The sequence below is a fragment of the Gopherus evgoodei genome, chromosome 23 (genome assembly GCF_007399415.2).
Source record: "Gopherus evgoodei ecotype Sinaloan lineage chromosome 23, rGopEvg1_v1.p, whole genome shotgun sequence".
Lineage (NCBI taxonomy): Eukaryota > Metazoa > Chordata > Testudines > Testudinidae > Gopherus > Gopherus evgoodei.
The window spans coordinates 13,166,508-13,181,313 of record NC_044344.1 but is presented as its reverse complement, the minus strand read 5'-3'; the positions used below and the strand labels follow the sequence as shown (position 1 = coordinate 13,181,313).

General features: G+C 57.3%; 1 protein-coding gene across 1 annotated transcript in view; it reads left to right on the top strand.

The window, feature by feature from the left end:
- The first annotated feature begins 1,257 nt into the window (after positions 1-1,257).
- The window catches only part of C1QL1 (complement C1q like 1), a 62,113-nt gene continuing 48,564 nt past the window's right edge, over positions 1,258-14,806 (top strand). Inside the window, exon 1 of the mRNA XM_030541582.1 lies at positions 1,258-1,803. Within this exon, the coding sequence (XP_030397442.1) occupies positions 1,264-1,803 (540 nt within the window). The 5' untranslated portion in view covers positions 1,258-1,263. The remainder of the gene's footprint in view (positions 1,804-14,806) is intronic.

Genomic DNA, 14,806 nt, shown 5'->3' with positions numbered 1-14,806 from the left:
GGTCTGGGGGAAGAGAAACTGAGGCACTGGTGAGCCGGGCCTGCAGGATCCTGTCTTGCACTAGTAATAATGAGCGGTGGGTGCCCCCGAAAAGTGAGACACCCCAGCCCGTCTCCATCCCTAGGAGCTGTGGGCTGGACGGGCAGCGAGGGGCCATGGGCAGGAACCCCGCTAAGAGTGACTTGCTCGGCTGACTCTGGTCCGGAGCGCGGCTGCTCTGTCCGCGTCCTGCCAGCGGGGCTGCCTGGTGACTTCCCCGGGGGTCGCCGGCCTTGTCCGGTCGAGCTCAGCTGAGCCCGGGGCGCCGGGAGCTGAACCTGCGGCTCGTTCCTTCGCTACTGGGCTCCCATGAGAGACAAAAAACAGAAACAGCCACGGGAGCGGCCCCGTGCCTGCCGGGTTCTTCATGGCTATTTGTAAACAGCAGCAGCGCCCCCCTCGCCCCCCGCGAGACAGCGGCCTGCAGGAGATCCGGGCCCCCCCCGCCAGACAGCGGCCCCCAGGAGATCCATACCCCCCCCACGCCAGACAGCGGCCCCCAGGAGATCCGGACACCCCCCCCCCCACGCCAGACAGTGGCCCCCAAGAGATCCGCACCCGCTGCCGCAAGGAGATCCGGACCCCCCCCGCCAGACAGCGGCCCCCAGGAGATCCGGACCCCCCTCCCGCCAGACAGCGGCCCGCAGGAGATCCATACCCCCCCGCCAGCCAGCGGCCCCCAGGAGATCCGGACCCCCCCAGTCCCAGGGACACACGGAGGTCCCCGGACAGACGCCGAGCAGCTCACAAAGCAGCGAAGATGACTTCTCCCCGGCCAACTTTCCAGCCGCTGGGGAGGAGGGGGGCAGGGCCAGTCAATCCCGCTCTGCCCCCCCGCCCAGGTATCGGCAGGAGCCGCTAGTGGCGGGAATCCACGCGCGCTGATCACGGCGCGATCGATCCGCAGCCCATCGATTAGCCGCTCGCTGCCCCGCGCCCCCAGCCCGCCCCGCCGCGCTCCGGGGGCGGGGGTCCATGGGCAGGGACCAGCCTCCCGCCGCTCCAGCGCGCAGTCAGGCGGCGAGCCGAGACCCGCAGCCGGCGCCTCCGCCTTTGCTCCTTCCCAGTCCCGGGCTGGGGGCACCGCGCCGCGGCCCCCCGCCCCCGGGCGCCCCCGGGCCGCCACCCGGCACCATTCCGGCCCCGGGGCGGCCGCGGCCCCGGCCCCTCCCGCGGCTCAGCGCGGGGCGGAAAACTTTGCTGGCGGCGGCGCTCGGCGTGGTGATGCTGCTGGCGCTGGTGATCCTCATCCCGGCGCTGGTGAGCTCGGCGGGCGCGGACGGGCGCTACGAGATGCTGGGCACCTGCCGCATGGTCTGCGAGCCCTACCCGGGCCAGGCGGCCGCCAGCGCCCCGCCGCCGCCCTCCACGCTGGTGCAGGGCCCGCAGGGCAAGCCGGGCCGGCCGGGCAAGCCGGGGCCGCCGGGGGAGCCGGGCCCGCCGGGGGCCATGGGCCCGCCAGGGCAGAGGGGCGAGCCCGGCAAGCCGGGGCCCCCCGGCCCGCCCGGGGGCAGCGGCGCCTTCAGCACCGCCACGTACAGCACCGCGCCCCGCGTGGCCTTCTACGCCGGGCTCAAGAACCCGCACGAGGGCTACGAGATCCTCAAGTTCGACGACGTGGTGACCAACCTGGGCAACAGCTACGAGGCGGCCACGGGCAAGTTCACCTGCAGCGTCCCGGGCACCTACTTCTTCACCTACCACGTGCTGATGCGCGGCGGGGACGGCACCAGCATGTGGGCGGATCTGTGCAAGAACGGGCAGGTGGGTGCGCGGCGCGGCCCCCGGGGCAGCCCGGCCCCCGAGCCGCGGGTCCGGCTCCTGCCCGGGAGCTCGCGGGGCTCCGGCTCCCAGCGCTGAGCAGGGGCAGAGGCTGGGTCGAGCTCCGGGAGCTGGAAGTTGCGAAGGAGAATTTATTTCTAGACCGATTCTCCCCCCACCCACCCCGTGGTATAAAAAAGTTTCTGTTCGGAGAGCTGGAGCCTCAGCTTCCGAGCGGGGTGAAGGGGCGGGGGGTGGTCCCTGGGGCGGGGGAGAAGGGGGATCCCGCGGCTAGAGTGGGGTCTCGGGGCGGGGGAGAAGGGGGATCCCGCGGCTGGAGTGGGGTCTCGAGGTGGGGTCTCGGGGCGGCGGCGGCGGGGGGGTGTCCCTCGCGTCTCCCGGCTACGGGGGAGACAGGCTGGGATTGGCAGCGCCCTCGCCCCCCGTGGGGATACACTCAGGCTGGGACACGTTTGGGGGGTTCAGAGAGCGGCGAGTCCCTTCGGCCGGCTGGGCTCTGCCCCGGGGCGCGGGTGCATGCGGGACGCTGGGTGGTTGTTCAGGATGGAAGGGAGCCCTGGGCCCGCTCCCTCCCAGCCACCAGCCGGGGGTTCCGCGCCTGCTAACTGCGCCAGAGCCGGAGGAAGCGCCCCGCTGCTGGGTGCGTGCGGGACCCGCCTGGCGCCCGGGCCGCGGTGTCTGACTGTCCTGCCCCGCGGTCTGCCCCCCTCGGGGCGGATCCCGCTCCCTCTGCCTGATAGCGCCGGGGGGACAGGCCGGGCAGCGGGAGAGCCGCGGGTGGCTGAGGCCTCGGGTACCAGGAGAGAAACTTGTGCTCCGCGTCCCTCCCGCGAGCCTCTCCCGGGCTGACCCGGCTCTGGCTCGGTTCCCTGGGCTCCACCCCGTGCCGGGGCCCTCCCGCCTCCCACCCCAGGGACATTGCCCGGGACACATGGGCTCAGGGATCTGGGCCTTTTTGTACCCCACTGCTTATTACATTGGCCACTGTGCATGTGCAGCTAACCTGTGCGGTGCTCCCGGCAGAGGGAAGTTACTTCACCCAAACCACAGCTGGTCTAAGCCAGCGCTGCTCAGGCCAGAGGGGAACGCTGGGATCCTTTGCTCTGGCCTCTCCTGCACCCGTAGGTCCCAGCTGAGATCACACCATGGCACAGGCGCTGCAGACAGACCCTGCCCCACACTAAAGAGACAAAGGACAGGGTGAGAAACTGGCACCAGGATTTGCCCAAGGTCACAGTGCCAGAGCTGGGACTAGAGCCAGCCTCACCTGAGTCCAGTGCACTAGCCACTAGGGCCCACTGCCTTCTGTAAACCAGCAGGGACAATGGGCAATCGCTGTACAGTGGGGGTAATAGAACCCTCCTGTGCCAAGAACTTGGCGAGCCAAGGAGGAGAAGTGTGACACGAAAGGTTATTTCTTCTTCTTGCTTCTACATTAGAGTGTTGTATTGACTCCAGGATTTGCTGTCAAAGGACTGTCAGGGCCATGGAAAGTGGAACTTAAATCCAGACAGGGGTTGTGGGCTGGGTGCAGGAAGCCCTGAGTGAGGGGTCCGGCTTGTGTTACGCAGGTATCAGCCTGGATGATCAGAATGGTCCCTCCTTATCTCCTGGGCAGCATCCCATCAGCAGGGGCAGTGTGCGCCAGCCCATGCAGCACCAGCTCTGCACATACACAGATGGCATCCGTCTCCAGGGCGGCCAATCCAGCACCTTTTACCAGAGCTAAATTCCCCTCACAATGTTAAGGCTTTTTCATGCTCTCCTCTACCCTGATACTGAACTATTCTTCACGGGGGTTTACTCGAGCACCTGGCAAAATGTCCTCTGCCCTCACCCACTCTCTGTGGGTGTCCCCAGTTTGTAGGGGTTCTTGAGATCCCACTTAGAATGCCCCGCAGACCTCGTAGAAATGTCAAGGGCTGTTTTATGCACTGAAATCTACCTTCCTCTGCAGAGTCCCTAGAATCCCTCCCTCCCTCCCAAAGAAAAACCGCCTGTGATTTAATGCACAGATCATCAGCTTTAATAGTGACTTTCCTGTCACACCTTAAATGTCACCTGAGCTTAATTTTCTTCGCAGTCACCCGCTATTGTAGTGAAGCGGCCCTGCCACCATCGTTAAGGATGAGTCTCAGTGATTCATTTGTAGGAGAGGGAGATCTGAGAGTCGCACCCTCCCCTTCGCAGCGTGCTCTGGGCTTTACATGTCTACCAGCGTCCATCCAGGGAGCAGGCTTTCTCCTCTAGTCTTTTCCCGGTCGTTCCCATTAGCATTTGCTAACTGCGGGCCTGGTCCCGTGTGCTCTGCACCCCCCACTGCAAGGAACTTGCAGTCGGAATGGACCAGACACACACAGGGCAAGAAGGGAAACAGAGGCAGAGAAAGGGCAGTCACTTGACAAGGTCACGCAGCACTTGGAGCCAGGATGAGACCCCAGCACTGCGGCTCCTTGCTGCCCTGTTCACTGGCCCATGGTCCCTCTCTGAACTTGGGTTCCCGTGTCTGGGCTCAGATGTGCAAGGTGCTGAGCATTCTGGCCCCAGCCCACCAAGGCACTTAGCAGGTGCCTAACTGGAAGCATCTGACTTGTCCCATTGTAGGCAATGCCTTGAGTCATGTAATTAATCATCTGCTTGGGTGGTTTGGAGCCAGTGCATTCAGTGTGCTTAGCAGCTCACCGCCCTCTGACAGGTAGGATGTATTCCAGCCCCCATCAGCTAGGGTGAGGTTGGCTGCTGACTGCACTGGGGGCAGGATCCGGCCAGTGTTACCTGAATTTTCACCCAGGTTCTTATCTGAAAATTCCCCCTGTTAAAAGCACCATTAGCCAGCACCGACTTCAGAACTGCGATTGGGCACCCATGGGTCTGACTTAGAGTGGGAACAAGGAAACAGTTACACGAGAGTGTCTACTTGTGGAGTTGCTGCATTCTGTGAATAGTAATAATGATAATAAGTTGGGAGTAATCGAAATGGCTTTTTTCCTATTCAGAGTATTATTGTGCGTACACATCCCTGGTGTGCCCATCGTGGCTGTGTCGCCTGTTAGCGGCTGTGTCAGGATGCAGGATCATCCCAAAAGCTACAGTCTGGGGGTTTCAGAGAGACCATCTAGAGACAGGAGTCGACATTCAAGGGGCTTCAGGCACAGAGCTCCCTTCAGCTCTCCTGGAAGATCCCATCCCTTGTCGGTAGTTAGATGTTTTCTCCCTAAGGATGAACTTCTGCTCCCTAGGGGCCCTGACTCTGGGGGCACGGGATGAAGGCCAGAGTCAGCCCTGAACCTGGCCCCAGGCCTCTCTCTCCCGCTCAGTTAGAGCCTGACCCACAGCCCGCTGGCCACACAGGAGGCTATTGACCGACTACAGGGAGCTTTGGCTCAGGCTCCTGAACGATTGTTAGTTCCTGCACTCACGTAACCAGCTGCAGAGGCCTGGAAATGTCGGGGAGCTGGATCCTGCCGACACTGGTTTACTTGAGGGAAGCCCCTTCTAGCAGCTAGAACTTCCCAGCCCTGCAGACGCTAACTGCCACGCGTGGGGCTGGTTGCTGGGTGTGGGGCGACCTGAGCGCTGTGGCCGGAGGCAGAAAAGCAGCACAGTCAATGGGTTCAACACGTGCTTAGAGTGAAAGGTGCGAGTCCATGTGTGTTCCTGACATGGGGCCTCGCTTGGTGGTTGTACTTACGAGACCAGGCGCTTTCAGCTGAACCAAGAGCCAAGCAAGAGTAAATGAAACCCATCGTGTGCCCTCTGCAATACAGCGCGATCCTCTTCGAACTGTTAATAATGGGGGTTGGGCCATGCCAGTCTCCAGCCCTGCTTACTAATTACTAAGCAAATCTCGCTGTTACCGCACGTCTCAAATACAACTCGCACGGGTGGCAACTGCTCAGGGGCGACAGGGCTGGTTAAACTGTCACTGGGACAAGCGCTTGGATGGAAAATGTGACTAAGACTCTTTAAAAGGAAAATTCACAGTAATTAGTTTTCCTGTTTAAAAAAAGGCAAAATCTCCCAAATGGGAACAGAAGTTGGGGGTCAGCATTGGAAACCTCCCCCCCAACCCAGCCCTGTGTATCCAGCATGGGATGCCCCCTCCCACTCCAGCCCCATTTCTAAGGGTGTACTAGAGAATGAGTGAGCCGAGGAGAGAGAATCAGGACATACCTAGGTGGGCCCATGATCTGTCTATTTGGCTGCATTCCTTTGGAGCTATAATCCCCAGGTGTCCGAGCAGAGGGCAGGGCAGGGAAGTGGCCAGGGTGCCAGGACTCCTGGGTTTCAGTGATCACCACTCGTGGTTGCAGTGGGGAATAAGGACTCTTGGATCCTATTCCCACTCGTTTTCTGGTCTTAGGCAAGTTCTTTAACCTCTCAGCACCTGCCCGTGAAATCGGATTTATAACTGATCTGCCTCCTCCTGGGTTGTGTGGCCAGACTTGGGACTATCTGTGACGTGCTCGGCTGCAGGGGCCGTGGGAGGGCAGAAATTCTTACCCATGGTGGATGGGCGAGGACATCTCTCTGCACAGGAGAGATTCTGTTGCAATGGGAACCTCACTGTGACACTCCTAATTGCCCAGATCATTCCCCTGGGTTCCCTGCGATAGCATCTGTTGGACACCAGCCCCGGTTAGAAAGACAGAAAGTGCCTTTGAAGCAAAGTGCTGCTAATTACTGATGACATGATTGGAATCCGTTGTAAATCGCCTGATCCTGGGGAAGGAGGAGGCCAGGGGCCGCGGAGCCATTGATTTCCTGTGGCTCTAGCAGGTCGGATTCTGCCCACCGTGCACTTTGCAGAGTGGGGAAAGGCAGCTGGAGATAGTCCTGGCACGTGTCTGAGCCAGGCTCTGCCTGTGGCCCTGAGCCACCTGCTGAGCAGCCTGCTTCTCCCCACAGGGATTGGCCCAGCCCCACGGCTGAGAGCTTGCCTCAGCACCTTGAGACCCAGAGCCCTAGAGCTCCCCCTATCTGAGCCCCAGAGCTCAGCCCCCCAAATCCACCTGCCCCTCTGTGATGTTATTGATGTAAACTGGAACCATATAGAACATGTTTTGCAACCAAGGTCCTGTAGTGGCACCAAATCTGATGTAAAGGGGGTCATATAAGGTGTCTAAGACCCAGTTATGGGTTGCTGGTTATGATTATGGTGTCTGTATGTCTGTATCATTTTGTAGTTGAAGTTATGAGTATTGGCCATATACTGTCTGTATTTCAAATTTGTGCTGTATGTCTGGGAAAAATCTCAGACAAGTGGGTGTTAGCTCTGCTTAGCCTGCTTGATGGCCCATTAAGGACCATCAGCTACACAATTGACCCATTGAGAGGAGGCAGATACGCCTTGTAACTCAGCAGGGTGTGCAGGAACTTACCCATGTGACTCCAGACTCCATTTTGCTGTAATTTTCCACAGTAAGAACAAAGAAGTGTTCTTACACCTGGAAGAGCTTATATAAGGCTGATGCCTCATCTCCATCTTGTCTTCAATCCTGCTTTTTACCTCTGGAGGGACTTGGCTACAAGCTTGAACTAAGAACTTTGCCATCACTGTATGTAATTGATTCCATTTAACCAATTCTAGCTCTCACCTCTACCTTTTTCCCTTTATAAATAAACCTTTAGATTTTAGATTCTAAAGGATTGGCAACAGCGTGATTTGTGGGTAAGATCTGATGTGTATATTGACCTGGGTCTGGGGCTCGATTCTTTGGGATCGAGAGAACCTTTTTCTTTTATTGGGGTGTTGGTTTTCGTAACCATTCATCCCCAGGACGAATTGCACTGGTGGTGATACTGGGAGACTGGAGTGTCTAAGGAAATTGCTTGTGTGACTTGTGATTAGCCAGTGGGGTGTAACCCAAGTCCTCTTTGTATGGTTGGTTTGGTTTGCCTTAGAGGTGGAGAAACCCCAGCCTAGGGCTGTAGCTGCCCTGTTTTAAGCAATTGGGGACACCTCACCACCCACCTCTCCTGCCTTGTTACAGACCTTTAGCAAGGAGAAGGCCAAGGGGCTGAGACCTTGATCCAGAAGGAGCCTCCTCCCTCCGCTAATTGGGAGGAAATGGAGCGTGGGCAGCCCAGGTCTAGCGCTCAGCCCCTTGGGGAGAGCCACAGCTGCCCCCAAAGAGTCACTAGAGACCTGATCAGGCCGAGTGCTCAGCACACTCCACTGGGGGTCCAGGAGATACCAGCACCTTGCAGGATCGGACCTCACAGGCCTCTTCCCGCAGCCTCGCTCAGAACCCTCCCCCACGCTGCCCCGTGGAAGTCTGTGACCCCACGTACAGGCAAGGGATGTGGCTGGGAGTAAGAGCTGGAAAGGCAAGGCCTTGGGACCCCGAAATGGTGTCTGGGAGTGATGGGGTGGCCGGTCGCAGGGCAAGCCCCTCCAATCCTCTGGCTCTCTGGGCATGTCTCCACCACACCTCAATCCCCAAAGTTCCTGCCCCAGGAGGCCGCAGGTGAATTGTTCCAGCTTGTAACATGCAAAAAACCAAACCAAACCTACTCTTTGATATTTAAGTTTAATTTCCTCTGACGAACCCCAGCTCAGGGGTTGCTGATCTGTCTCTTATTTCAACTGCATTCCCACCACAGGGGCTTCCTCCCCGCCCCTCAAGTGGGAATTTGCCTCTTATCAGGAAAACACCATCCTCTTATGACAGCTGGTTGATGTGTATTCCCAGGCACTCTCATGCTGCGGGGTGGAAGGCAATGGAAATACTTGGGCAGAGAGATTCAGCTCCCGCTTATTAGTTATCAGGATGATTTTTATGGTGGTGTAGTGGATTTTAATGCACTGCCCTGGGACCGCACTATCCTGAGGGTCTGCACAGTAAAGCTACCAGCGCAGCAGGAAATGCAATCCACCCGCTGTCCAGGGATTTGGGACCCCAGCGCTCTCGAGATGATAGAGATCCCAGACTGCTGTGTTGAGATGGCTCTGGATTCCAGACACCCCGTCTCCAGGGACTCCAGAGTTTTACTTTCAGACTCATCTTTATTGCCAAGTGCTGGGAGAGGCTGGCTGTGTGAATGGCACTACATGGATACAACACATGTTACTGTGTATTTACTGAGCTCCAGTCTGGAGACTGTTGTTTAACCACTAGGAGCACAGTGGGGATTCTGGGCATTAGGGGCTCAGAGGGTTGGGAGCAAGTTGGATGCTCTAAACCCAATAGTTTGCAGCATTCATTATGTAATGAATCACAGCCAAGCCCTGTATAGTACGTCTACATTGCAGTGAAACGCCCCCACAGTTGACTCCAGCTCACAGGGCTGTACAATTGCAGTGTAGATGTTTAGGCTGAAGCTGGAGCCCGGGCTCTGGGACCCTCCTCCCTCGTGGGGTCTCAGAGCCCAGGCCCAGCCCGAGTCAGAACGTCTAAGCTGCGGTTTTATAGCCCTGAGCCTGAGACAGCTGACCTGGGCCAGCCATGAGTGTTTTCTTGCAGAGCAGACATGCCTTTAGGCAGGGATCAGACCTGGGACTGTTAGCTCCAGAAACACTGGTGCTAAAGCAGCAGCACTTTTAGCTGTGAGTGACAGGTGCTTGTCCCACTGAGGCTGGCCCCTAAAAGCAGCAATGTCTTATACTGGGGCCAGTCTCTTAACTCAAGATCTCACAGGTGCCTCCTATATTGCACGTGGCCATCTGCACATGCACCACTTTCTCCATGCAAAACAAACCCACGTGCAAATGGCACTGACGCATGCAATCACCATTTTACACAGGCAGCCATGACACACACACAGTGGTGGGAGGATCCTGGGGAAAGCAGGTGGCAGTTTCACGGCAGGAATCTGAAGGCACAGTAAGTGTGCAGCTGGCTGGGTGTGTATGGTCCTGTGCACAGATCAGGGTACATGTTGAGATTTGTGGGTGAATCTCGCAGTGCAGACACTGAACACTATAGCCTGTGGTCAGCACAACCCCGTATGGTCTGTGCTGCACTTTTTATTAGCTAGGAAGTAGCACCCTGCTCACTGGACAGCAGGGCTGAAGGAGTCTCGTCTCGCCGAACGAAGCTGAGCCTTAGAGCCCAGTGATGGATTCTGGATGTTAGAGCATCTGTAATCATCCCAGACTGAATCGGCTGCTCGGCTGCTCAGCTCTGAATCCCCTACTGTTTAGCGTCTGATGGGTGGTTCTTGTCTGTCATAGATAATGATGGGTCTTAGGTGTAGTGGAGACCTTTCTTAACAGGGCTTGGTCAATTTCATTTCACTGCAAAGTACCTGGCCCACCACTGCCTTACTCCAGTGTTAGGAAATCAGTGGAGTTACACTGGCGTAAAACTGGAGAAATGCAGCAGAGAACGAGACTTGAAATGTCGGTTTTCTTGAGTGGGGAGGGTTGGGGGTACAGAGTTTAGAGTGTTTGGGGGAATTCCTTTTAATTTAAAAACATGCAAAATATTTTTGGATGTGATTCTTCTGCAGCAGCCTGGAGACAAACGTAACCTCAGTCTGACAGGACTAGTGCATCAGAACCAACAAGTGAAACTTACTAGAAAAAATAATTGAAGCTACCTGTGACGAACTGGGAGTGTTCTTAATGTTTACTCTGAATACTGTGTTGGTGCCTCAGTGTCCCCTATGCAGTTCTTAAGTATCTAGGTGGTGGAATAAGGGTGTGTGATTCCTGCAGAGCAAAGGGCCAGTGCACATAAATGCCTGACACTGTCTCCTAGCAACTGATGGCCTGGGCCCCTCCCTGCAAAGGTGCCAACTTAAGGTGTTGGAAACAAAGAGGTCAGGTGACCTCCTGGCCCGGGAAAGGAAATGAGCAGAGGAGTTGGGGCTGGAGGGGGTTGTTAGTCTGGAGCTGGCTAGGGATGAGGAGTGAAGTGCAGACATGGGGGTCTGGCTCCATGCCTCCCAGAAGGGACCCGGCCGAGGGGTCCAGTTCGTGGTACCTACAAACTCTATTTTAGACCATGATCCTGCCATAGAATAAACCTCTGTTTTACTGGCTGGCTGAGTCATGTCTGACTGCAAAGTGGGGGTGCAGGACCCTGTGGCTTCACCAGGACCCCGCTGGGGCAGGCTCGCTGTGGGAAGCGCACGGAGGGGCACAGGATGCTGAATGCTCCAAGGAGAGACCCAGGAGGTGAAGCCGTGTGAGCTTCTTGCCCTGAACAAGTCTGCTCCAAGGGAGAGTAGGCTCCCCAAAGTCCTGACTGGCTTGGTGGGGAGCAGTTCCAGAGCATCGCCTGGTGACTCTGTGACACTACCTAAGCTGGTGTCCTGTATTGCCCACCCCAAGTGTTCAGCCTTCATGAGCCAGAACCTCCAAAACCATGAAACTGACTTCAAATCAGGAGATTAAAAAAATCAACCCCAAGCTGTAGGGTTTATTGCCAGCTGGTGTCTGAGCCATTAGGGGGCACTTGGGTCACATTTCTGAGTTTTGCCCTGCAACCAGGAAATGCTAGAAACTTTGAAACAAACACCAAATATCACAAGACTTGTGATGAAAATGGTGGGAATTGGCAAGGCCAGGTTTTCTCATTTCAGTCATCATACGATTGAAATGAACAATGATCATGAGCACAGAGAAGTCAATCAGCTTCTAACTTGCTTTCAGAGTTTGCCCTCTAAGGCCCAGTCCCGTGAATACGGACGTGTGTGAGTAATGTTACTTGTGTGAGTAATGTTACTTGTGACAGCAATCTAATTGAAGTCACTGAGACTGCCCCAGGGTGTCAAACTCTCCCCATGCCTGAGGGTTTGTAGGGTCAGGCCTGAAGGGGTTACCAGTCAGACTAGGCAGGGGATTTTGTTTTAAATAGAGGAGTTTTGATTTTGATGGTGTCTTTTTCAGGCTCTTCTTTGTCCTAAAGATCAATATACCCAGAGCAAGGGTTTGTGCAGGATAGAGCTTGCAGGCATTGTGATTTTCCTCCATTGACTTCAGTGGGGCTGAGCCAAGCGTGGGCCAGGGCAGACTGCGCCTTTGAGGCATATTTTCCAGCAAGCTTAGGGCCAGGTTCTCACGTGCGTGGCACCCGCAGCTGGTTCCCAGCCTTCCCACAAGCTCAGCACCCCCTGGTCATGCAGGGTGCTGAGGTCCTCTGAGAATCTGCCTCCAGATGTGGGTGCTGAGCTCAGCCATGCGAGCCACTGACCTCCCTGGGGTGGCTCTGTTGGAGCAGATGCCGTCCGTCGTGTTGTGTGTCCAAGCCATACCATTGCCCCCAGAGGCCAAGGCCCCCTGGCATCCCTCCCAAGGAAACCTAAGGGTTATTGCAAAGAGCTGAGCAGGAGCCAGTCCAGTGGCTTTGGGTGGCAGTGTTTGCAGACAATGCAGAATTCTTGGGGAGGATGAAGACAGAGCAGATGGAGGAAGTTCAGGGGGGCCAGATCCAGTTAGCCGGAAGGTAGATGAAATTCGATGTGGACAGATGGAAGCGAATGCACATTGGGCAGGATCATTTGAACTGTTCACACAGTCTGCTCGGACCACTCAGCTCAGGGCCCTGGGCACCAGTGTGAGCAGCTCCTTGAGGGCCTCGGCTCGCCACCCAGCGCAGCAAACACGATGTACAAAGAATGAGCCAGAGGAAGGATCCAGGGAACAACGCTAATGTCAGTGTGGAGCTCAGTGGGGTGCCTGCACCTGGCATCCTGAGCCTGATTCTGGGACAACCCCCCCACCCACCCCCAGAAAGGGCCGAGCAGAGATGGAGGGGTTCAGAGACAGGCAATGGGGCGGATGAGCTCCATCTGACAGGAAAGTGACAGGCCTGGCACAGCTTAGGAGCTGGGTTGGAAGGATGCAGCTCCCAAGAGGTGGGCAGGTGACTGTTCTCTAGGGCTCTGAACCCTCCAGCACTGGCCAGGACCAGACAAGATCCCCCAGACTAAATGCCCCTGGTCTGACCCACTCTGGCAGTTCCTGCACCCTAGTTACTGCAGCCAAGGGGGTGGGATAGGGCTGTGCTCTGCAGGGAAGTCTGAGTCTCAAATGTGGGGTGTCCCTTGTAAAGGGAAGCGGCTCAGAGACTCAGGTAAGACTGTGAGGACCTGCTGCTGTTGGGTGCAGGGGCGGCTCCAGGCCCCAGCACGCCAAGCGCCTGCTTGGGGAGGCATGCCGCGGGGGGCACTCTGCTGGTGCCGGGAGGGCGGCAGGTGACTCCGGTGGACCTCCCGCAAGCACACCTGCGGGAGGTCCACCAAAGCCGCGGGACCAGCGGCTCCTCCGCAGGCACACCTGTGGGAAGTCCCCCAAAGTCGCCTGCCGCCCTCCCGGCGACCAGCAGAGCGCCCCCTGCGGCATGCCGCCATGCTTGGGGCGGCGAAATGTCTAGAGCCGCCCCTGGTTGGGTGGGGAGGACGGGAGAAGATCAGAGTTTCTATTTACAGAAATGGAGGAGGGGATCAGATTCTGGAAGTGCAGCAGAGGCCACGTGGAAGTTTCTTTTTGCCTCAGTTTCCCCATATGTAGTGAGGGGATAATGCCACTGTTCTGCTATGAGCTCAAGGGATGAAGAGGGCTAGATAAGGGCCAGCTGTTTGTGACAATCGGCTCCCCTTAGCTTCAGGAACAAACCCATGGCAGGCGGCACCATCCCCACCCAGAGCAGGCTCCTCCCAGGAGTCCCAGGGCACCTACGCACCCTCAGTCATAGCCACATCTGCTGCAGGCAGGGGTTGCACCTTGGACTTCCATGGAGCTGGGTCCTCTGGCACCAGGGCTGCACATGGTGGTTCTTTCCTGCAGGAGATAGGTGCACTTGCTAAGCAGGTTTGGGGGGCGGGGAGGTGCTGTGTTTTGCAGGACTGGGAATGAGGAGGTAAGGGAAATATTAGAGTTGGCTTGGCCTATAAATAAAAGCACATCAGGCGCTATCCTGGAATGAAATATTCATGAACAACTTCAGTGGCGGCCTGTCTGGAAGAAAGCTGCCTCCTTGTTCAGTTGTGTGGCAGGGAGGGGACCCTGCGAAGTGCTGGCGGGGCAGGTATGCGTAATACTCGCAGAAGCTGGGCGGGGGAGAGGGAGCATAGCCAGCCTGGGCAGGGAGGGAAGGGGCACTAGAAATACAGGACAGCACTCTGCGAGGTGCTGAGAGCCCCTGGATCCCAGTGGAGTCGTGGGAGCTGGGGGCAGTCACGTGCTTGGCAGCATCAGACCCACCTGGACGGGTCGCAGGAGATTTGATGCCTGGCTTTACCCTTCTCTGGGATTTGGGTGGGGCACTGCCCCTTGCCCCAGTGCTTTGGAGCGGGGCCTGGCTCTCCCCTTTCTGTGCTGCTTCTAGGGAGACCAGAGGTCCCAATTTTATAGGGACGGTCCCGATTTTGGGTCTTTTTCTTATATAGGCTCCTATTACCCCCCACCCCCTTCCCGATTTTTCACATTTGCTGTAGGGTGACCAGATCACCACACTAAAATATCGGGACATACTGGGGTGCCTTCAGCCCCGCCCACAGTCCACTCCTGCTCCTCCCACGCTCCACCCACACTCTGCCCCAGGTCCTGTCCCCCCCATGCCCTTCCTCGTCCCCCGGCCTGGCACTGGCTTGCTGTGGCCCTCCTCAGTCCCCCACCCACTGCTTGTCTCCCTGCCCACCCACCGCTCCGCTCTACACCCCCCCTGCCCACCACTCACTCCTACAGCGCCGACTTCCCCTCTGCTTCATGGGAAAATGAGCCACCGGCCTCAGCAATCAGTGGAACCCGCTTAACCTTTCCCCAGCAGGATGAATACATGCTGCCAGGGTGGGACTCAGGCATAGCCCAATATGTTTTGTGGCCGATTTGCTGTTCCCCCTCCCAAGGTGCTTACTCTCCCTGGGACTCAGTTTCCCGTGTGTGTAAAATGGGAATCATGGAATTTATTACAGTTCTGCCAGAGCCCCCAGCATGCCGAGCGCTGCCCAGACACAGAGTGAGAGACAGTCATGGCCCCAGAGGACTCTCAGTCTGACTAGGTAAGGCCCTAGGAGCGGAAGTGATGTGGCCAAG